General features: G+C 40.9%; 2 protein-coding genes across 2 annotated transcripts in view; one reads left to right on the plus strand and one right to left on the minus strand.

The window, feature by feature from the left end:
- Positions 1 to 612: 612 nt before the first annotated feature.
- On the minus strand, positions 613 to 3,477 carry hsdl1 (hydroxysteroid dehydrogenase like 1). The gene is made up of 5 exons (XM_070849499.1): positions 3,065 to 3,477; positions 1,935 to 2,380; positions 1,709 to 1,792; positions 1,236 to 1,385; positions 613 to 1,124 (listed from the first exon to the last, which is right to left on the minus strand). The coding sequence occupies exons 1-5, from the start codon at positions 3,282 to 3,284 to the stop codon at positions 1,053 to 1,055; spliced, it is 972 nt and encodes a 323-aa protein (XP_070705600.1). The 5' UTR covers positions 3,285 to 3,477; the 3' UTR covers positions 613 to 1,052.
- Positions 3,478 to 4,398: 921 nt separating this feature from the next.
- tbc1d32 (TBC1 domain family, member 32) overlaps positions 4,399 to 22,674 on the plus strand; it is a 62,759-nt gene continuing 44,483 nt past the window's right edge. The window contains exons 1-18 of the mRNA XM_070849449.1: positions 4,399 to 4,553; positions 4,721 to 4,885; positions 6,569 to 6,746; positions 7,038 to 7,109; positions 8,458 to 8,577; positions 9,016 to 9,094; positions 9,340 to 9,443; positions 9,525 to 9,586; positions 9,820 to 9,970; positions 10,140 to 10,199; positions 11,441 to 11,540; positions 13,316 to 13,453; positions 14,886 to 14,975; positions 15,914 to 16,056; positions 16,512 to 16,639; positions 17,085 to 17,286; positions 18,886 to 18,965; positions 20,859 to 20,997. Of these exons, the coding sequence (XP_070705550.1) occupies positions 4,399 to 4,553; positions 4,721 to 4,885; positions 6,569 to 6,746; positions 7,038 to 7,109; positions 8,458 to 8,577; positions 9,016 to 9,094; positions 9,340 to 9,443; positions 9,525 to 9,586; positions 9,820 to 9,970; positions 10,140 to 10,199; positions 11,441 to 11,540; positions 13,316 to 13,453; positions 14,886 to 14,975; positions 15,914 to 16,056; positions 16,512 to 16,639; positions 17,085 to 17,286; positions 18,886 to 18,965; positions 20,859 to 20,997 (2,166 nt within the window). The remainder of the gene's footprint in view (positions 4,554 to 4,720; positions 4,886 to 6,568; positions 6,747 to 7,037; positions 7,110 to 8,457; positions 8,578 to 9,015; positions 9,095 to 9,339; positions 9,444 to 9,524; positions 9,587 to 9,819; positions 9,971 to 10,139; positions 10,200 to 11,440; positions 11,541 to 13,315; positions 13,454 to 14,885; positions 14,976 to 15,913; positions 16,057 to 16,511; positions 16,640 to 17,084; positions 17,287 to 18,885; positions 18,966 to 20,858; positions 20,998 to 22,674) is intronic.

Here is a 22,674-nt window from a genome sequence, read left to right on the forward strand (position 1 = left end):
ACACACGTTGGCATATATGATAAAAAATAAAAGACAAGACAGTCATGGGACTGGAGGAAGTGTTTTATTGGTCATATTTAACATGTTTATATACTGCACTGTATGTGTAAGCTCAACAAAACATCTGAATCTGTTCAAACGTTTTAAATAATCAATAATCTTTTCAAATATTCAAATAAATACTTATTTTAGGGCAATATCAACACTAAGTGTAACTTAAATATAATTTCTCAATAAAGCAAAACATCACAATCTCTCATGGTTCAGCACATTTTAAATTCACTCCTGGAGATGCTTGCATCTTAAACTGAGCCCACATCCCCCTAAAACTCTGGTTCCCCTCTCACCACCGCACGCTCACTTGCTATGAACAGTCTTTTGTTTTTTTTTTAGAATGTATAACATTCTACTGGCACATCTTGGTTTCATCTGAACTCTCTGATCTCTCTGATCAGATCAAGAAGCAAAAGCTGGCGTCATGTTCACATTGCAGGAATACATTCAGGTTGCTTTGGGCACAATTTAGTGTTTTTAGAGTTAAAAATGTGTCCTTTTCACCTTCAGTGTGATAAATAAAAATTACAGTTCCTGCTGTATATTTCTAATGCTAAACTATCAATATATTTAGAAGAATGACCCTACATGATGATATCAGTCTGTCTCTTTAACTTAATGGGTTTTCTATGTGTGCCATATAGGCGTAGTTGGTGCTGGTAAAGTAGCAGTATAAGCAGAAAGAACTGAAAAGTCAAAGGTCACCACACAAGACTTTTTCCACAGTCAACATCAAAGAATATACCTAAGCCAAACTATTGTGGCTAGAATTACACAGGATACAAGTTAATGCAGATGCAAAGAGGTCTTTCCCACTGGGTGTACAAATTCCACTGCAAGCTGAAACTGATTCCAAACCAATAGCAGAAAATCTCTTTACTACCAACTTCAACAGAGTCTGAGAGTTTAACAATGGGGACACTAAAACTCTACATGACGCCAGTAACAAGAAGATCCAGTAACTTTAGTATTTAGTGAAGGGTCGGAGAAGCGAGCTCTTAGCTGAGACTGATAACCACACGTGATCCGACGACCCAAATCCACTCCGGAATACATCGCATGAGTCCGTACTGTGAGGAAAGAGAGCAAAAAAATACAACAACATGAAAAATCACGTCATCTTGTCACTTCCTGAAAGTATAACAATTACAAACTGACACTGTGACTTATTTCGCGCCGACCTGCAGAGTATGAGGCCAGTAGCCGGTGGTCCTATTGGAGACGCCCAGGGTGGAGATGGCGTGGCGAGCATAGACCTCTGGCTTTGGTGCGAACCAGCCCTGTGCTGATGATGCTGTCGATGGGGATGATTCTCGGCCACTTGAGGCTATCTGGTTACACATACACACACACTGTAAATGAAGAACTGACACACGTGCAGTTCTCTATACTCAGGTTCAAAAGTGACTTCACAAGGAAAAGGGCACAGAGGCTGAAAGAGTTTTTCTGAATTGAATCGTGTCTAAATACAAGCAGCAATACAAGAACTTTATGTAAATAAAATGTTCTAATTCTTTTTATTCAAATCAGGAATCATTTGATCACAGAGTAAATCCACAAGTTAATGAATCTACCTGTGGCTGTGGTTGGCACTAAAAATGTAATTATGTTTTGTACCCAGCCCTACTTGCCAATGGTCATACGGGGGATCTACCTGGAAAGGAATCAGACTTTGGACAAAGATTCCTTTGTCGCTGTATTCAAGGTGAAGAGCTCGTGAGAAATGGTCCAGGTAGCCCTGAAATGTCAGGAGAAGAAAGGGAAAGAGGATTAATGTCAGGGCAGAAAAATGTGTTTGTAGCAATGTTTTTGCTTAGAGGACAGAAGCAGGATGATTCATAAAGGGAACAGATGCAGATATCTCCAGTGTTGTGGCTCACAGTGGAGGCGGTGAGTGTCACTCTTCCGGGCAGAGGTCTGCAGCAAGCACCGGATGATATATTGACCACAGCTCCTCTGCTGCGCTCCACCATCCCGGGCAGCACCAACCGAGTCATCAGAGTAGTGACCGCAACGTTCCTTCTCACCACATCCAACAGGTCGTGCTCGGGCATTTCAATCAGGCTCTGAGGGGAAGCCAAAGACTTGTCCACACAGTTCACCAGGAAGCCCACATCTTTACCCCTCATGGCGTCTTTGATGGGCTTGCTGGCACCCTGGTCCAGAGAGAAATCGGCTAGGACGACAAGAGTTTCCACTCCATAGTTTTGGGAGAGGGATGCAGCGGTGTCTCTGACAGAGGTGTGGTCCTGAGTGACAAAGATAATGCTGACACCATGCCTGGCCAGCTCCTCTGCATAGGCTTTGGCCACAGGCTCTGATGCACCTGACGGGAGAGAGAACAATATTCATTCATCAGTTAAAGTCAGGAGAGATGAGGATTGACTGAGAGCACTATACTGCTGAAATAATAAGCCGATTAGTCAACTGCCAAGAAATTAAACAGCAAAAATTGAAATCAGTTGATTAACCATCATTTATCAGGAAAACAGCTGTTGGTTCTAATTGCCTCTTTTCTCCGTTTTGTATAACTGTAAAAGGAATCTTTGAATTTTTGATCAAAATAATCACAATAAGCAATCTGAAAATAACATCCTGGACATTTTCGAGGACTGCGACATCTTTAGTCCACAGTTATATATTTACACATGAATCATTTTATCTATGAAGTGTCAGAAAATAGTAAACGACAGCTCCTTGCAAATTCTCAAAGCCCAAGTTGACCTGTACAGATTTCTTGTTTTGTGCCACCACCTGTTAAATATCCAAAGATAATCATTTCACAATGATCAACAAAGCAAATCGTCAAATTTGAGAAGCTGAAACCAGTGAATGTTGGTATTTTTTGCTCAATAAATAACTGAATCAACACATGTAATCAGGTCAATCTATTCAAAAGATCTCACTAAAATGAGCAAAAAGACTCAAACTCGAACAACTGACTTTCCTCTCCGTCACACAAATGATGCAATCCTATTGTTTCTGCTGTGATCACCTGCTGCATCCTTACCATAAATGACAGCCCAATCACCAAATCTTTGGGTCAGCTTCTTGCTCGGGATCATTCTTGGGAGGAAATGCACCCTGACCAACGTGCAGCAGTCTCTCAGCAGGATTACTGCCCTGCTGGCCGTATAAAGAGCACCGACCAGGGCCAGGGTTTCAAAGTAAGAACTGCATGACCGAGAAATTTCTCTGTACAGGAACTCAAAGCTGTCAACTGCCGCCATGGTCAACACTGGTGATGCTGATGCTAGCTTGCTAACTGAGGCTTATACGGTCGATTTAACGCTGAGATTTCTAAACGTCTTTAACTAGTAAGTCAGACGTGGTAACAAAAGATGTCGCCGTGCCTACATAGTAAGTTTCTGATAAACCGTTCACGGATGAGAGACGTTTCGGCACGCTGAGATGTCTCCTGAACAGCACCCGGTAGAATGAGCAAAACATTGAGTCACGTGACACCGGCCCTCATTGGTGCTGCATTCACAGACACATGAAAATAAATTTCAGCTTCGTTTTGTACTCAAAAGTAATATTTATATAAGTATTTATTTGTAATTTTGCTGCAGTGAATGAATAATAAATCGATTATATCTGAATTTTCTCGTCATATTTAACCTTTAGTTGTCCTCATTATTTGGAGTTCACGTGTGAAAGTTATATTTCCGATGCTCAGGAAGGCCGCGTGTAGTTTTTTCCGGCGTCCCACAATGCACCTCCTTTCACGGCAAGTCGACGTTTCCATAGAGACGAAGCAGTCGGTGGCAACCGCTACCTGGATGAAAAGCTTTTGCTAGTCCACAAACAAGGTGACGGGTTTGAGATTTAGTCCACAGTATGTCTCTCTGCGTGGGTGCTTCGTTTGTGCAGCGGGGATAATTTTGGTTTTCACTCAGCTGCGCTTTCAGTTGAAATTGGGTAATTCTACCTTTAGCTAGCTGTGTTAGTGGTGCATTCAGCAGCGTCAAGCTAACCAGAGAGAAGCAACTAACTGATTTTGGCTTCAAAGTAAAAAAGTAAATATCACATAGTTGCCTTGGGTGTACAGCATGGATCCGTTATTTGTTTTTGAGTGGAAACGGCTGCTCATTTTCACAATGGAAACCACTGTTGTCCAGAGAGATAGCCAATTATCACACTTGTTTTTGATGGACAAGCATCTGTCATAGATTTTGCAGTTTAAACTTGCTTGCTCGACTTTGACTATGGTTCTGCACCTCAGCTGCAAGTGACTATACATCTAATTTTGTTGTTTTTGCACAGCAGTTTCTTCATTTATTGCTGTAAAGGAAACAAACTCAAATCCTTCTTTCTGTCCCATCGTAGGGACCGGCTGTAGAGATGTCTCAGTTGTCAGCTGAAGATGAGGCAGAGTTGCAGTCCCTGCTCAAGCAGCTTCTGAGAAGCATCAACGACAGAATCTCTGGCGCTCCGTCAACTGAATGTGCTGAAGAGATCCTCCTTCACCTGGAGGAGACTGACAAGAACTTCCACAAGTAAGTCTGTGACACTTAAACCTGAAGTTTACATGCAGACTTGCACGTTTTACCAAAAGCAATAGAATGTTTCTACTTTTTACTGTCCTCTTATTGATTGTCATGCTGTGAGTATACAACAGATACACTGTACAATAGGTTTTATTCTGTCTATGCTCTCTTTCCAGTTATGAGTTTGTCAAGTATCTCCGTCAGTATGTGGAGAATTCACTGGGGACTGTGGTAGAGGAAGAGACCAAGAACTTGACCAGAGGAGATGGACAACATGCAATAGGCTCAGGTCACGACGCGTTGATCCACGCTGTCACCCGAAGGACTAGAGACTCAGCGGAGTAAGTGTGGTTCAAACAGATCTGTGAGTTTTGTTTGTTCAGCTCCTTGTTATTTAGAGATGCCAGAAAGGTGGAGAATCCCACCTGCGTATCAGGAAAAATACAACAGACCCACAGACCCACCCACTGTTCAAGTCAGAGTTCCAAGTACAAAACTGTGCAGCATTTCTATTTCCAAACCTTAAGATAGTTTCATTCAACCTTTATTGATCCCCAAGGGGAAATTCCATTTTTACAGTGGGGGGGAAAGTGGGGAGGTAAAACAGGAGGAGAGAGAGAGGGGAGGAGAAAAAACATGCGACACCAGACTGTACTCATGTGGAGTGCAGTGTGGGACCGGTAAAAAACAAATTTTTAGCACATCACATGACAATAACAACATTGGAAAAGGGGAGTGGAGATATTCCAGCACCTCAGGAGGCAGGCCGCTGGCTACAGCCCCGATAGACGAACCCTTCGTGCTGGAGGGGTGGAAGCTGGCGAAGGCGTTGGATGTAGGGCAGGAGTAAGTCCTGATGTGTTTGCTCATCAGTTCCCCAAACCCGCCTCAGTTCATTCGCGGTCGTCGGCGATAACATGGCGGTTGCCATGGAGACGTCCCTGGTCTGGTTCCAGACAAGCCAACAAGCACCAGGTGGATGGGGGGTGGCATGGGGAAGAGTGTCCCAGCTGCAGTGAACTCAGAGGGGAGATTGTTCCAGCAGTGACCTTGGCCAAGGCCACAGTTTAGGGGAGGCCAATTCAGATTAGATTATTTGGGTTAGAGCGAGACAGCTGTATTCAATAGACTTGGCTTACTCTATTGTCCATTCTGGTCACTCAATCGATCCAATCGATCCAATCGATCCAAACGATTCAAACGATCCAAACGATCCAAACGATCCAATCCTTTCTGCAGAGCCGAAAGCTTCTCCAAGATGTTATCCGTGCGGTTGAGAACCGCAGCTGCGGCCGCGGCCTGAGCCCTGCCTAAACCCTCAATCATGGCCGGCAGCGGAGTGGGGCCCTTGACTGCTGCCACTGTCTTCCAGTTTTGACGATACATCAGTGCAAAGCAAAAACCAATCAGCAGAGCACCAATTATCATGGTTCCAAACAGATAAACATCTTCCACGTCCTCAATGGACAGGTCCGCCAGGCACATGATCCTCCACTTATCCCACGAGTCGACCATGTAGCCAGCTGGAAACGTTCCTTGAGGGCATGCCGGTTCCCCAGGCACCGCTCTTCTGGTGCTGAAAATTTTATCTGACCAGTTCACTAATTCCATGGTTAAGGTTTAGAGTTTTAGAGAACAGTGCCGAGAGAGGCTCCTAGTCAAGACAAGACTGAGAGCAGAGCAGGAAAAGATAAGGGAAGGAGAGAGAGGGGAGAATGCGACCGCCTTCGTCAAGAGCCAAGGAAGAAAAAAAACCAAAACAAAAAACACACACTGATGCTTGATCATCTGTGATAAGAAGCTAGCTACTATCGTCTGATGCCACTGATGTAACTGTGGCTTAGGCAGCAGTTGTTGTTATTTTTGGGGAAAAGGATGCCTCGTAGGCATTTACAAGATGTTTCTTATCTGTTTTTCTGAATTAGGAAATTGATGTGACCCTAAATTGAAATTACAGGAAAGGGTTAATGATTCTGAAACAAGGTGACCTCAGCAAAACACTAATGTACTTCTTTTTGTGGCAGGTACCAGCAGATGATGCAGGCCTTGAAAAACACTATGATCATGGTGGTGGAGTCTTTAATCAACAAATTTGAGGAGGACCAAATGAGGAAAGAGGAGATGCACCGAGAGAAGCAGCACAGTCAGTCCAACAGTCAGTATACCGACAACTGCTCAGACAGTGACTCCTCCTTCAACCAGGTTAGCGATACAGTAGATACCCTCTGATGGCAAAAATGATTACATTTTATTAATTCATTGCCTTTTAGGCCATTAGTGAAGAGTCACATAAATTACCAACATTGTATTTTAGCACCAATCCCTGGAAGGCACAATTGCTGTTCCTTTCCATAGTAGATGGAGGGCAAAGCCTACAGTAGATCCATCTAGCGAAACTTGTGGTGTGCTGCCATGAGACAATGAGAGCGCTCTTCGAATTTATGTTTATGGTGGATCATAAAAAGTTTTGTTCATCTCTATTTCCCTTTCCAGAGTTATGCATTCATCAGACAAGAGCAGCTGCAAGCTTTGGCTGAAAAACTTGACTCCAGCAGTCCCAAAGAGGTAAAAAGGCTCACTTACACATTATGATGGTGTACATTGCTGTTTCAGAATTTTTGTCAGGACACTGCTGAGTACTGGGATATAGGAGAGTGGTTTCCAAGCTGGGGGTTGCTAAATAAATCTGAGGGGACATGAGGTGATTAATAAGATAGGGACCTAAAAGGTGCCACAATAAATAATGTGTATCTTTTCTCATAGTTTCATTTTTCTGCTGAATCGCTGGCAGTTTACCTCTTCAGACCTCTAAAAACAAAATAAAAAAAGACCAATCTTTGGTAGAAGAGTTTGTTTCCAGCAGACATCAGGCTGATAATCAGACTGAATTGCCATCTTGTTACACAGAATCCATTCAGCCTTACATTGTGTTCATGTTTAAAGGGGGGCAGTCATTTTGTTTTGCAGAGCCCCAACGATTCAGTGGTGACTGCAGAATCTGTTTTGTCACTTTCAATTAACACAGAGGCAAAGGTAACGATGACTAGGAACTGTTAACTTTCAGTTTTTCCAAGAATTGTTTTTAAGAGTTGTTATAAGTGGACTTATAAGCAGCCTGTGCAGCTGTGTTGTTGTCATCCATGGTTTTCATAATGTTTGTTGATACCTTTCTGTTCCTGTTGCTCATGGATGTAGCTTGGTAGCCAGCCAGCTATGAAAAAAGATTGCTTTCTTTTTTAATCGATTGTTTTTGGGCTTTATTTGCCTTTACTGGACAGTGACAAGGCAGACAGGAAATGGAGAGGAGAGATAGGGGTCTGACATGCAACTAAGGTTGCCAGCTGGATCGAATTGGCGACAATTGGCCATTTTCACAGAAGACATTTGGACTTGTGACAATAGGAAAAGCACAGGTGCAAATAATCAAATGAATGAGGGTTGGATTCCATTTAGGTGCTTTAGTTTCTGGATGCTGGCATTGTGCATGCTGACTCATTGTCACTGCTTACTGGGACGGAGCCATTGTTAATGTTATTAGCAACACCTGTGCTTTTCCTACTAGGCCTGTGCAGGCTTTTTTCACAGTGGTATGCTGTGGTATGCACTGTAACCATTCAGCTACCAAGGCACTCTTATGGTATAATTATTCTTAAGCCGGCCCACTAAGCTCTGATTGGTCGATTGTTTCACTAACCCTCATGCTACCACTAGGTACAATGCCAGACCCATCTGAATCAGTGAAAAAAAAATCTGATTCAGACATCTGGAAGAAGGCTGAGTAGACTAATGCAACTGGCGATGAGGAGTAAACATTCCTATGCTGAAAGGCATCAGAAGCTACAAAGTCTGAAAATCACCGCCGTAAATGCTAATATGATTAAAAGTGATGATGAAATGACGTAACTGTGTGTAGGTACGTTGGGAGGCTCTTCAGGCCCTCTGCTGTGCCCCCCCGTCTGACGTTCTGAGCTGTGAGAGCTGGAGCAGCCTGCGCAGGAACCTCTGTGCAGCCCTGACCGACCCCGACCTCAGCGTAAGCACAGAGCAGCCTCTACTCAGTAGTGTAGCGATCTGTGCCCGACAAATTCACATTTGATTCATTTACAAGTGAATCGCTTACAATCTGGTAATTTGTATGAACAATTTTAGGCTTTCTAATTAATGATTACAAACACAAAACGCTTGATGTTCATCATCACATGTAATCCTGTCACACCTGCATAACTGAGGAGAAAACGAGAGAACACTGTTGTCCCTAATGATTGAGAGTTAATTGGTGGCAAATATGCACGCCACTCTCTCAGCAGAGGCTGCAAATCTTTTTAGTGATAATCTTGTTTAATTTCCTCTCATTATATTTTCTAATAATTCAACATTTATGTATCATTGATTTTATATATACAGTATATATATGATTGTCTGTGTGTGTGTGCATACTGATAACTTATGTCTCCCCCCTCAACTCCATCAGGATAATGTTTTGCAGTTCTTTGCCAAAAGCTTTTCCTCCTCTCCACTAAATGTGACACGAGAGATCTACACCAGCTTGGGTAGGCCATGCTGAATGTCTGCTATCAATCTCACTGACGGGAGAAACCTCTGGATTGTTCTCAATGAATAAATAATTCAAAGGCGTCACTGTGCAGAGTTTTGCTTTTGTAACTTTTAATTGTTAAACTGAAAATGTGCATGATACATGTATTTTGTATATGCTTCATTATCTATATGATCATCAATATTATCATGCATGTAATGAGTGATTTTATAATAACTATTACTAACTTTTGATGTGCAGCTAAAAGTGTGGAGTCGGGGTTTCTGTCTCACAAGTTAAGCTTTCCAACTGGCTCAGCGGCCATCGACATCAACAGACCTGAGATCAGTCGTCTTCTCAAACAGGTACAACATCTCTTGTCTTACAGTTTTTGCGTATCACCATACAAACACGTTACAGCTTTCTCTCCTCCTGATTTGCCTCAGATTCGTTTGATGAATGACTTTCAAAAGGAGGTGACAACCTTTTGGATCCGCCATCCTGAGAAGTGAGTTTTTACCCCAGTATGTTGCCAGGGTTGGCTGGTCTATCTCCACATGTGTGTCTCTACATCCATCACTCACTAACTCCGATGCCACCGATTGAATTATGACAATGTAATAATGAAATACAAAAATAAAAGCACTTAATACCAGATATCCTGCACTGCAATTTATAGAAACATAGAATTTGGTATTTGTGCAGTACATTTGCACTGGTCTTCTTTCTGCTCTGCTTTAGATATATGGAAGAAGTTATAGAGAGCACCTTCTCCCTGCTGTCCTTCCATCATGAACTTGGCTCAGCCTCTCCAGGGACAGAGAAAGCCCTGGAACCCATTCACCTACTGTCCTTACTGGATATTAAAGCTACCTGGTTTAAAAAGTGGATGGTGTGTATTGCAAATGATTAGTGCAGATCCTTCTGTGTATGCACTATTGTCTTCATGTGCTGCTTCACAATGTCTTTATCGCTCTGTCTTTTGTTCATATTGTTCTCTGTCTCATATATTCTTATCTATCTCTTGTCAATTCTGATCTGTCTACCTCTCCCTCTCTCAGCATGGATACTACAGTAGGACTGTGGTTCTCAGACTCCTGGAGAGAAAATACAAGTCTCTGGTGAGTGATTCACTCACTAATCAATACTTCTAACTCCTTTGTACGTCTGAGAAGTCTGACACCACAGAGAAAACAACCAACCAAACAAGCAGGAAAAGACTTTCCAGAAGGCATCCGAACCCACAACTGAATTAAGGCACCAGAAACCTTTGCATTGTTGAGTGCATTTACATTTCTGTATAAATTAGGGAAAGGCACAAATCTGGTCTGAACCCTGCTATGTTTTCAGGTTTGTAGAACTACAAAAGTACATTTGTAATTACACTCTGAGAAGGATGCTCACCAGTTTCCAGCAAGGAATATGTACCAGTGTATGTGTATTCAAAATGAAAACAGATGGTGAGAAGTGTAAGGAATCTCCAAAAGATGAGTTGCATTCAACTGATGCCTGCAGTGAAATTCTCACCCATACTTAACCTTACCTGTGCTTATACTTAACTGTACTTGTTGTATGTGTATGTGTGTATGTTGGATATTAATTACTATTTAAATCATCATGTGTTTGCTGTTACACTAAAAAATGTGTTATCTGGGCAGTAAATAATGTGATTGAATAAGCTCTTTTTCCGTCAGTAAATAGCTGTTTTAATAATCAGAGTAAACCCATCCTTCATTTCTGCGCTCTGTGGCTGACACTCCTTCGAATACATAGTCATCACTTCTAGAGGGGGACTGGGGATGGGGAGGGGGGGTCTTTTCAATTCATGATGCTATGGTCTAGGACTCAGTGGTCGATGCCTGTCAGCTGTTGGCGGCGGGCGGCTCGCCCCCACCCATGTATCTGTGGGATGTGTAATAGTGCGTGTGAGAGACAAAGGGGCATGAGTTACTTTGACATTTAAGAATTGATTGTTTAATCTTAAACCTCCCTCTGAACTCGTATTCCGACTGTAGAGGATTACTGTGGACTACTGTGGCGCCCTGAAAAGTTCTCTAAAGCAAATGTCAATAATTCTTGAAAAACACAAGAAGCCTGAACTACTCTTGCATTGCAGTGCATTGAAATTCCCCAGTGTGCTCAGATTTAGATGGAAATAGCAAAGTCTAGTCTTAAAACTCTTGATTGAGAGGTTGTATAAGAAGAGGCTGCATTGACATTCTGACTGAATTCTTCAGTAAGCCTGTTTTTTTAGGTCTGTTCACAGAAGCATCTAAATGTGGCACATGAGATTAGTAGTTGTCATTTCATTCAGCTGTTTGCAGCAACAACAATAACATGCGCTGCCTTTTTACTTTTTCAGATTGTAGCAGCCCTTCAGCAATGTATCCATTACAGTGAATCATGTGAGCGTTTCTCAAATAAAACAACTAATCTGGAGTCAGCGGAGCAGCAGAACAGTGGTAAGTAAAGCAGTCCCTAAACTCACAAATTCTTCAAGAGGTTTCTATACTTTTTCTGGCATATTTGAATACTATTTGAGTCTCAGTCTCTATGGTAAACATCATCACATTTGCAGTAATGCTGATTTAATGTGTGCCGTGAAACAAAGCAGAAAATAATACACTCAGGCTGAACTACTGTGAAAGCCTAATGAGAAAGTAATGCTTCATCTGAGGCCTGTGGGTGTTAAATGTATTTGCACCTAGACTAGACAGTTTCCTTACTGCACACATGCTGTCCCTGCTGTCATTAAAACCGAGGAATGCAGAGAAAAACAGTAGAAAGAAGAAATGAGAATGAAAAATGAGAAACAAAAGGTAAAGTAGACAGAAAAAACTGAGAGTGATGGAGAGTGGGGGATGATGGGAGGCTGAAAAATGAACTCGCTGTGGAAGACATGACTAAATAAATGATTAAGCTAAAGGTAAAGCAGGAAAGACACACAGGCATGTGCACCAGTGACGTTACATACATCTGACAGCTAGCATTCCAAAACAAATACACAAACAGAAGACTTAGGATTGGGTTCTGTTGCCTGGCACCACTCTGGTACAACAAATCCTTTTTACTGTATCTCTTATCCATTTTTATTGGCAAAGAGTAATATATCAGACCCTTGTCATTTTGCCATAGTAGTAGTTCTGTCTGTCCTCGATGTCCTTCAGTATTTGGAGCAAGTAGCCTGTGAAAAATTAGGTAAAAGTTCTCCTTTAAGACAGATACTTCATTAGCGAAGCCACTGTCGGTGAAAGTTATTTCTGCCTCTGGCTTCATAGGAAGTGTCTCAGTTGGCTCCACCTGCTATTTTAGTGTGGTAGATACACAACACATCTTCTGCAGCTCCTCTGATCTCCAGGTTGTAGCTACAGCTGAAATGTCATTGAAACTGCTTGAAAAAAAACAGAGGGGAACCTTTTTGAGTTAGGATTATTTTGTCACACTGATGTGCCCAAGGTTGAAACGGAACCTCTATTTAACTGCGAGGAAGAGTACTGTCTCGTTCCTCTCGTTTGGAGAGTGATGAAAGTGGTGTATCATTAGCCAAGAAAAACAAAGTTACTGCGCTTCTGAAATAATCAGGATAACATCATAACTTTATCCTTTAGATCTACAGTGTAGACTGATGATAAAATGCACATTTAATTGTAACAATTCAATAAATCAGGGTGAATACAGTGGGAGATGGGGTGTAAGGGAATGTCAACGTGTGCGTTATCTCCTGTAAGCCAGCTGGCTATTTCAGACTGACCTTGTGTTGGATGAGTGGAGATACGCCAACTCTCCCATCACTGATACACTCCTCGTAAAAGAAGAGTTTATTGAGCTGTGCTTCTTCTTTTTGATTTTCTGCACCCCAGAGGCACTGCAAGGTTTTTTCATTTGTCAGTCTGATTCTAATGCAGACGCTTTATATATGAAATGTCTTTAAACTGTCAGCACTCCAGCACGGCGCAACAAGAGCACTCATCATGGTTTTATGAATGGTGGTCAGCATGTTAGAATATTGCCACTTCAGCCTCCCCTAAATTTCAGTATATATTTTGCGTCAGTTGTAAACTGTGAGAAAGCCATTGAATAGATACATACATTTCCTTTGCCTTCTTCCTCCTGTTTTTCTTTGTTTTTCCTCCTTCCAGCATCTTTGATAATATCAACAATATTTTGACCTCATGGAAACTGGAAATCTGATTACAGCCAAAGTCTTATTCAAGTCTAATTCTTATTCATGTTTTAGGTTCTGCACAGAGGAGTGTTTACACAGGAAAAGAGCTTGAATACGCCTTCTTTGCCCACTCGCTGTGTGTCCTGGGGAAACTTCTCATCTACACAAATGGGAGAAAGCTTTTTCCCATCAAAGTGAGGAAGCGCAAAGGTACAATACAAGACTGTTCTGTAAACAGTGTTTATAGCTGTTTGTTCCAGCACATAGCCAAGATTAAGCTAATGGCCGCTGGCTACACATGTAGCTCTATATCAAGATGATAGAAGTAACAATATCTTTATCTAGCTCTTTGCTAGAAAACAATCAAGCATCATTCTCAAAATGTCAAATGATACCTTTAGTGTCTAAACACTGTGAAGAGCTGTGTACTGTATTTTGTCCATTTGCTAGCAGCTGCAGGACTCAAAGGAAATCGTCATTTGTTTATATGAGTGACTTGAAGATGGTAGTTTTTTGATATATGTAGGCTCTCAACTCTCCCTTAGTGGTTTCACAACAAAATAATCCTTCCAGTCTTTACAACAGGTAATCTCACGTTGGAATTTGCCATTTTACACATGGTACCACTCCCTCCAGTCCTCCTGTGCAGTGATTTTTCTTTCCTCCACTCCTTCAGTCACTGATAAAGTTATGTAACTACGTGAATGATACATATTCAGACGATTAAAACCGACTCATTGTCTGTGTCACTGCTCTTAACACTGTTTTATTTAATCATTAATCTTTCTTTTTTCCAAGTTAGTCTAGAGACAGTTAAATGATTGATGCTAGAGTGGTTTATATTGATCATCAGGCCCACTCTTTGGGTGGGGGCCTCTTGACGAGTCTCTCTCCACACTGTCACCCACACGTGTCATAATATTTGACAGCGTCCTAAACAAGTTTCCATTGCAGTTCTGATTTTTTGAAATGTTTTCTTCATGTTTTAGAAGATTTTCTTCTTTTTATTTGATTCAGTTATGTGTTTCATCCGAGGCCTTAGTGACAATTTGATTTTGATAATATTTTATCACTTTACTCTCACTGAAATAGTCAGAAAGTCAGTGTTCTCTCATGGATACACACAGAGCCAGTTAAAAATAAATTAGATTTATTTTCTATTTTGATTTCATTCAGTGCACCATTTAGGCACTTTGCCAAGGATCCCAGTCACTTCACACACTTGTTAATGTCTCTGGTTTAAACATTGGAGACATTTGTTTTCAGTAATACATAGCCAGAATATGAAGGCCACCAGACTGATGGTGGTCACTGGGTAGTAGTTTTCCTTACATTTCTTCACCATCGTTTTCTTACAATGCAGGAAATGTGTGCTGCTAGAATACACAGATAATGACAATTAGTGACCGGTCCTCGTATTACATAATGTGCATGTCACATTCACATTATATGATACAGTATGAATTCATGGATTAATCATTTGGGGTATAAAATATCAGGAAGTAGGATATTTGTCTTCAAGGCTGGCAAAGCTTCAGACGTGGACTCAACCTATTTCCTTCTCGGCACTACACACCATTTTGATTGTACCTGTCTAGACAGTAACCAGGATGATTTACTTATTCATCATGTCCTGGTTCAGATCCAGTCAGCCTGACAGACCTGGTAGTCATCCTGATTCACATCATGTACCAACACCCCAAACCTCCGCACAGTGACACATCACACACAGGTGAGTCCCCGCACACTCACACATGGCTATAAACCACGTCAATGAGTTTCTTCTTCCTCCCTAGTTTCAGTCCAGACAGTGACTTTGGAATCGGGGAGTGAAGGAACATAGTGACCCCTCCTATGAGGCGTATCAGCATTCCTTACCCCATATCTTTTATCTCTTAGCCTTGGACCGAGTCATGCAGTACTGTGGTTGTCTCCTTCTAGACCTTGCTTTATAGCACTATTCATTGTCATGAATTACACTGCAGCAACTTTCCTGCCAGTGATCAATAGTGTCCCCTACCTTGACATTGTCAGAGGATCATCTCGTTTGGCTGCTGCACAGAGTTGGGTCGCACCAGTCTTACATTTATATTAGTATTCTACCTGGAGTATGATGAGGATCACCTGCACCACGTGTGAGGGTATATTCTGAATAGCATGATGAATAGATGTGTGTGAGAGACAGGGTTCGTCTTGGCTCGAAGATTTTTAATTAAAGCTCCGTCAGGCGATATTTATGTCAAAATACAATGCCACAAAAAAGAACAAGACTTGTTCTAATGCAGCTGTCTCATTTTCATTTAACTTGAATTATTTATTTCTTGTTGATTTAAGCTTTTGTACACTCTCCAGTAGTGATGAATGAGTGTGACAGTGGTGGAAAAACAACTCATATCCTTTATCTTTTAGCATATTATCAGCAAAAGCTGCTTATTAAGTATCAAACGTTAAAGAACTCATTATGTAACATGACTTCTGTCATTCTGTTGAAATATTATCTATAGTATAATATTATTTTAGCAGAACAATGTGTTTAGTGACAGTTTTAACCCATATAAATGTTAAGGGATGCATTGACAAGCATGTAGTTGAGCTAAATAATATGTAGACACAGTCCAAACACAGAGCGTTCAATTGGAAAAGGTTATAATTTACCATTTGTGTGTTCAGACTCCCTGTCGCCCTGCGGCCTGGTTATGGAGGTGCTGTGGATGCTCTGTGAGAGGACAGAGTGTGCAGAAGACTGTCTCTACCAGACCCCTGTAATAGAGACACTACTGGCTCCTGTTATAGCTCTGCTCAATGGACAGCAGGTCTCTCACACACACACACACACACACACACACTTGTTTCACCACAGTTGTGAGTGTAATAGACCATATATATATACGTTTGTATAAATACCACAAACACAATGAAGATTTATAAATACAAATAGTTATGTATAGATAGTTTGACTGGGAGTCTCAAGTCTCAATTTCAGCTGTGAGCTCTTGTGATTTGAATTTTGAAAATTCTGGGGAAGGTGCAGAATACTGGTCAGATGGTCAGATTCAAAGATGCCTGACAGTGTCACAAAATATCAGGATATGGAAACATCAAACACAATAATTTATGAAAATATAATCACTTTTTCATTTTTCCATCATTGTCAAAGATAATGATTGTGTTCCAACTGTCAATATCTGTTCATTGCTCCTGGGATTCTACTTGTTTCTGAAGCAGCTGGGTATTTTTGTCTCGTCTATTTATTCTCTACGGTTTGCAGGCCAAATTAACATCTCCGGCACCAACTCTGACTCTCATCGCTGATGTTCTGGCTCGCATCGCAAACACTGACAGAGGATTAGCTCTCTTCTTGTATGCGAAAAATCTAGTCGTAGTCCACAGTGAGAGGTGAGACGGTGTGATTGAATCATGGTGAAATACACAGTGTCATTTTGTATTTTTGATGGTAATGAATAAATTACATTTTTCCGCAAGAAGACTTCAATTTAAAGTTAAGTTTGCATAACAAATCCACCTGGTTCTGCACAGAGAGCAGATTAGACCCAGAGATGTTGCTGGTTAGTCAGTCACAACGATTATATCTTTGATCTACTCAAGTGTTATTACAGCAAAAAAGCATGCTTTATTAAAGATACTTAAGGTCACTCAATGGCCCAGAGTTAGTTTTCTATTCTGTTTTAACTGTCTGACCCTGACCAGTCTTGGTCAGTCTGTCCAACCTTAAACTTGTGTAAGTGTAAGTCTTTCTCTAAGCACCACAGCTCATATTAAACACATGAAAATCTGTCTTTCTTGTATCTTTCTCTTTCTCTGTTTCCCCTCTCCTCTGCAGGACCTTTGCTGCTCATGTCATTGTACAGTTCACACTGCGGCTGCTGGATAAAAAGCTGTCACCACTAAGTGAATCCGACGCATCCTATACATTATGTGGAGCCTTTATCTTCGTCTGTAGGCAGATATACAACACCTGTGAGGGTTTACAGGTCCTCCGACCCTACGGCCTGCACAAAGCAGTAGCTGCTGCCTGGAAAAAGGTACCTGCACTTAATTTATTATGCATAGAACATCTTTTTGCATCAGTGATTCAAATACTCAATGGTTTCCCTTTAGTTGCTGGGCGGTTAAAGACTAGACTGAAAAAAGACCTCAGTGGTATATAATGGTGAGTTCAGATAAAAAAAAAAGGGATTTACCATGTTTGATGTAACAATAACAATGAACACATTAGAAAACGATTTAGCGTTATGATATTGACATTACTGTATGGAATTGGTTGTTTATTATAGGCAGATTTTGTAAATGTAAGACATGAGACACTTGTAAAAGATAGAAGATAAAGTTTGTATTAGAATCTTTTCTTCTAGAATATCTAATGGAGGGTTGTCCATGTCTAATGATCAGTGCCAATGGCTAGAATACTCCTGTCATGTTTCATTTGCTTGATGAATGCAATGTTCTCTCCTCATTCATTCACTGCAGCAGATAGAGTACCACCACTGCTTGCAAATGAAGGAAATAAAGTAACCATTGTAATGTGCTTCATTTCATTTTCAGAATACTGCTTTTGTCATGATAAGGCATCCAGACCTTTAGTAATAGAGTCTGAAGTGAAAATCAAAAGTGAAAAGCACATCTGAAAATGAAAACAGAAATAGGTGAATGCGCAACCAAAACCAAAAACAACTGCTGCTTCAATGCAGGAACAGAGGAGGCTCGGAAAAGACAGGTAGTGAAACTAGCTTCTAACCGGTAGAAGACATCTCAGTGGTAGATTTATGTAATTCATACAATCCCGTGTCACTTCTTGCCCCTTTGTTATCTAAAACATTCACGTCAAAAATTACCTTGCATGAGACATTGTGGCATCTGTTGACAACATTTCCCAACTCGCTTCCTCCTGACTTGTGTTAAATATTAATTATAACTCTGCACGTATGATGTTTCCAAGTCCACATCTGTTTTTCTTGGGTCACTCAGCGTAACTACAACACCAACCCCAGTCCACCCAACTATAAACACAACTATAAACACCCTCTATGGACACCTGAAGTTAATAGGAGGCATCTGAAGGAGTAGTGTGATTTTAGTTCACATTAGGTCACAGGGAAATGAAATACTTGGAGCAGTCATAAGTGTACTTGCACCAAGCACTAAGATACAGGTATACATTTTTAACTTTTTTAGAATTTTAAACTTTAGGAGTGCACATTTCTTGAATATTGTATTTTTTAAATACAGGTTTCTATATTAAGACTTACCAATCCTGCTCATTTCAACTTGAAAAAGATTAAAGGATCAATTATAGATATTAAGAACTACAATATCAAGATAAACATGAAATGCTAATTGTAGACCAAGACTACAGCAACTTACGGAGTATAGTGAAAGTCATAGAACAGCAAGTTTAAATGATTTATGAAATGTACACATTATATCTACACTCCAGAATAGTCCAATATCAGCCTGTGGGTTTTAACTAATTTAATCTTGAATTAAGAAAACATGCTGCAGCTGCTGTTCTCTCACTTTTCTTAGAGCACGATGTGAATAAGACCTTCAGATGCGCCCACACACTCATACACATGATGTGATGTGATGTGAAAAATGAGCACTTTTTGCTTCTTTGTTTCCAGACCAGTTCCTTGTCAGAAAGGGTTCCAACCCCAGTACCTGGAGCCACTGCTGGAACATCCCCCCAGGAGCTACAGAATACGTGAGGCTACGCATGCAGATACAAATACAGTTTGAGTGCTTTATTCAGATCTCTGGAATTTGAGGAATTATTAGTCAGCAATGTAATACAGATATTAGAGAATCAGCTTGGACATTTAAAGACACAAAGATGTTTTCCCAACTCATTGCCCAGTGGGGGCAGCACGGTGGTGCAGTGGTTAACACTGTTGCCTCACAGCAAGAAGGCTCCAGGTTCAAAGGTTTGGGGTTTGAGCCTTGAACCTTTCTGTGTGGAGTTTTTATGTTCTAGCATGGGTTTTTTCCAGGTACTCCGCCTTCCTCCCACAGTGAAAAGACGTGCAGATTAGGTTAATTGGTGACTCTAAATTGTGACTCTAAGTAGGTGTAAATGTGAGATGAGTGCTTGTCTGACAGGTGTACCCTGCCATACACATGCAAACACCAATGTATGTATGCATGCACCAATACAATGCACCGATTAAAATACCAAACCAACATTCTGTAAGTGCATTGGGGACAGCGCTGTGTCAGCTATTGGAAATAAATCACCAGTACAAAAATAATGTGTAGCTCTAGCAATGACCGCCCTTTGTATCCATTCCAACCAACCACTTAATTGACAGTATGTGCAGCAGATTTGAGAAGTTGACCTGAATTATGGTTCAGAAGGAGTGTGGTCGATTATTACCAGGGACCATAAAATTAGGCTGTACAAGATATACTTGTTTGGCAGCTGCATTAAATTTTCTTTATGTAATAAGTTCTTATCAATGTGATTACGAAAATATTGCTGTAATAGTGAGGGGTTTCATAACTAAGATACAATAGTTGTGCCTTGTCCGTCCAGATTAACTTCTGATACTGTGTATGGACACGTCTCTTAAGACGGGAAATGATATGTCGAAGCAGAAGGGCAAAATACCCGAGTGTATTCCAAACTAGATTTCTTGCACTGCATGTTGGCCCTGGCTCCGATCAAAAGTGATGGTAAACTGGTAAACATGAGCTGGGTGGAGTTCGCTTAAGCGACATCATTTATGGGAACAAATGATGTACGTATTCAATCCGTTAACTTTCACTGCCAAGAGAGACACAAGGCACGCAAACTGTCTTTGTGCAGCCTTGATATGTAGTTCTTAAAAGTCCAGTTGCACAGAAAGCCTGTCTGTGTTCTAAAACACGAAACATAGCTTAAGCAGTAACTCATAACAAGATATGATGATTGATGCTTTTGATGAGTTAAATGTTCAGACCTCACAAGTCAAAAAACTCCCGTTATCAGCATCACTGTGTTGAGTTGCGAAACTAGCAAAAATTAATGTAAGGAGCTTCCCCAAGAAGTGTACTACGAAGCCAGGCTTTCTTTGTGTGAGCCGATTCAAGTACCCTGAAACTCACAGCCTGAGATAGCAGGTATCATAACGGTGGGTATTAACCCATGCTTTCTTCTTCTGGTACTGTGCGGGTTCCAGTAAAAGTGGCTGTTTGATTCGCCATTTGAGTCCTCCTCTGCATAAGATGGGCCAATCGTGTGCCGCCTACAAACGAGTTGTTATAATACATATGAAGACTATAAAAACTGTTGTTGCAAATAAGGCAAAAGAGGAATACTGGCAAAAGAAAGATTGAAGATAAAAAAGATATTATCTTTACTTTACCACCCAATGTTCAATATTTCTCAAATTGCAGCAACAAAAATTAATACCAAATCAAATCAAATCCATAAAGGGGCAATAAAGAGGGAATATGACCACAATTACTTCAGGCGCAGTCAACATTCCTCAGCTAAGAAACTTGTTTACCACCTGTACATTAGGCAGTTATCCCTGATTGTTCACCTGCGGAGATTGTCTCGCAGTGTGAATGCACAGCACTGCAGCTTACTCTGTCTCTCTCTTTGACTTTGAAACAGGCTCATCTGGGAGGAGACGTTGTTGGACAGCCTGCTGAACTTTGCTGCAACTCCTAAGGGCCTGCTGCTTCTGCAGCAGACAGGAGCCATTAATGAGTGTGTCTCCTACATGTTCTCTCGCTTCACTAAAAAACTACAGGTAATAACAAACATTGCAGCTTACAGTGCTACAAAAGTATAACTTTGGATGTGTTCAGCCTTTTCCATCATAACATTTTGCCAACTTCACCACTACTTGTATATCTTCGTAACCAGTTTTCCATGAGTGTTGCTGTAGAATGCCCACATTTAGTAGTTTTTTCCAACCTTTACATTAAGACTGTAAGCTCATGGAGCCAAAATGCTTTTACAGCAATGCCCTGCTCCACACATACACACCTACACAGATCTGGAAGCTGTCTAATCCAACTGCAGTTTGTGGCAGTTTGGGGATCAAGTGATTTGCTCCAGGGCACCTCAACTGTGGTTCTGAGGGAGCGTCGCTACTTATTCCCATCTCTACCTGGTTTCCAATCCTGCAATCCAACAAGTACTGAGTTTGCAACCATTGATATAAAATACTTATACTAAAGATCTCCAGATGTCACCAGAATAATTCAGCTGTGAAAGCAGTGGTAGCAGATACCAAGTTACAGTGCATGCCAGTCAGATAAGTCAAGGCACCACCTTTATATTTAGAAAATAGCGTGACTTTTCCAAAGCACTGGACTTTAGTAGAGAAGTGCTGATAAGTGCTGATGTTGATATAGTTCAGTTCAACTGTTTCATCACCTTTATGGAAGCCCTGGAAGAATTAACTTTGGCAGTGGCTCGCTTTTTAATCCTTTTTGATGGCGCCAGTGTGCCAAAGTAATATTATGCTGCACAAACTATTCTTTGCCAAGACTTGAGTTACAATACAATAAACAATGACGCCACAAGAAAAAGTCATTATACACAGACTGTTACATCAAGTACAGTTATTTACATTGGATTAAAATGTAGTTCTCATTTGGCTTGGAGATGATGATGAGACAAAAAGGAGTAAAAGGTGATCATTAGACCCTGCAAAAATATAAATTTTGAAATGCAATAAAATATCCACGCATACATTGTTTCTCAGCTTTTGTACTCTATAGCCCTGTGCTGCAGAACATCATCTATCTTAAAAACCTTTATTCATTCTGTTGGCCTATGTCATCGCTATCCCTTAATTCATTCTGCAGAAAATGTTGCTCCTGCTCCTCCTCAAGGCCACAGTCATATTTTCTGAACTGTTTAGTATTCACCACTAGCCTAGAGACTGTTAAATGCGGCTACTCCCACATTGGAATTAATTTATTGATCTCTGGACTCTACATATGCCTTACATTTATAGTATTGTCCACGGTTCATATTGAAGACACACACGCACGCATACTCGGTCTTACTGCCAACCTTAGCTTATCCCCTGAGGGCTTAATTTACTGCCATTGTTTACGCACACTTGTAATTGCTTCTCTCATTTGGCATTTTGCTTTAATTATGGAATGTAATTATATTTTGTCTATTTTTAGTTGTGACATTGTGTTGTAATTAATGAAGGGCCTGTACACTCAAAAATCAATTTGCAATTTAATTTCTCCTCGGTGTACTAAACTGCATTATGTGGTGCCTTTTCAGGACTCTAGCAGTGTCAATGTGGAGTTTGCATGCTGAATTGCAAATACAAAATTTACAATTCTCCTTTTAATTCTGTAACAAGGCTCAGTTTGCTGTAAATTCAAGCCCCTCTTTCTTTTTTTTTCCAACATGTATCCTTTATTTGTCTATCTAGTACTGGTGCTCATTTCATTGC

Source organism: Pempheris klunzingeri, chromosome 18 (assembly GCF_042242105.1).
Source record: "Pempheris klunzingeri isolate RE-2024b chromosome 18, fPemKlu1.hap1, whole genome shotgun sequence".
NCBI classification, from domain to species: domain Eukaryota; kingdom Metazoa; phylum Chordata; class Actinopteri; order Acropomatiformes; family Pempheridae; genus Pempheris; species Pempheris klunzingeri.

Excerpts from the sequence above, each read along its gene's own strand:
- hsdl1 (XM_070849499.1), bottom strand. The coding sequence starts at position 3,284 with ATGGCGGCAGTTGACAGCTTTGAGTTCCTGTACAGAGAAATTTCTCGG. Across the intron at positions 1,386-1,708 it reads AAAGTCTGATTCCTTTCCAG|ATAGCCTCAAGTGGCCGAGA; the intron begins GTAGATCCCCCG and ends ATGTGTAACCAG. Across the intron at positions 1,125-1,235 it reads ACTGGCCTCATACTCTGCAG|TACGGACTCATGCGATGTAT; the intron begins GTCGGCGCGAAA and ends CTTTCCTCACAG.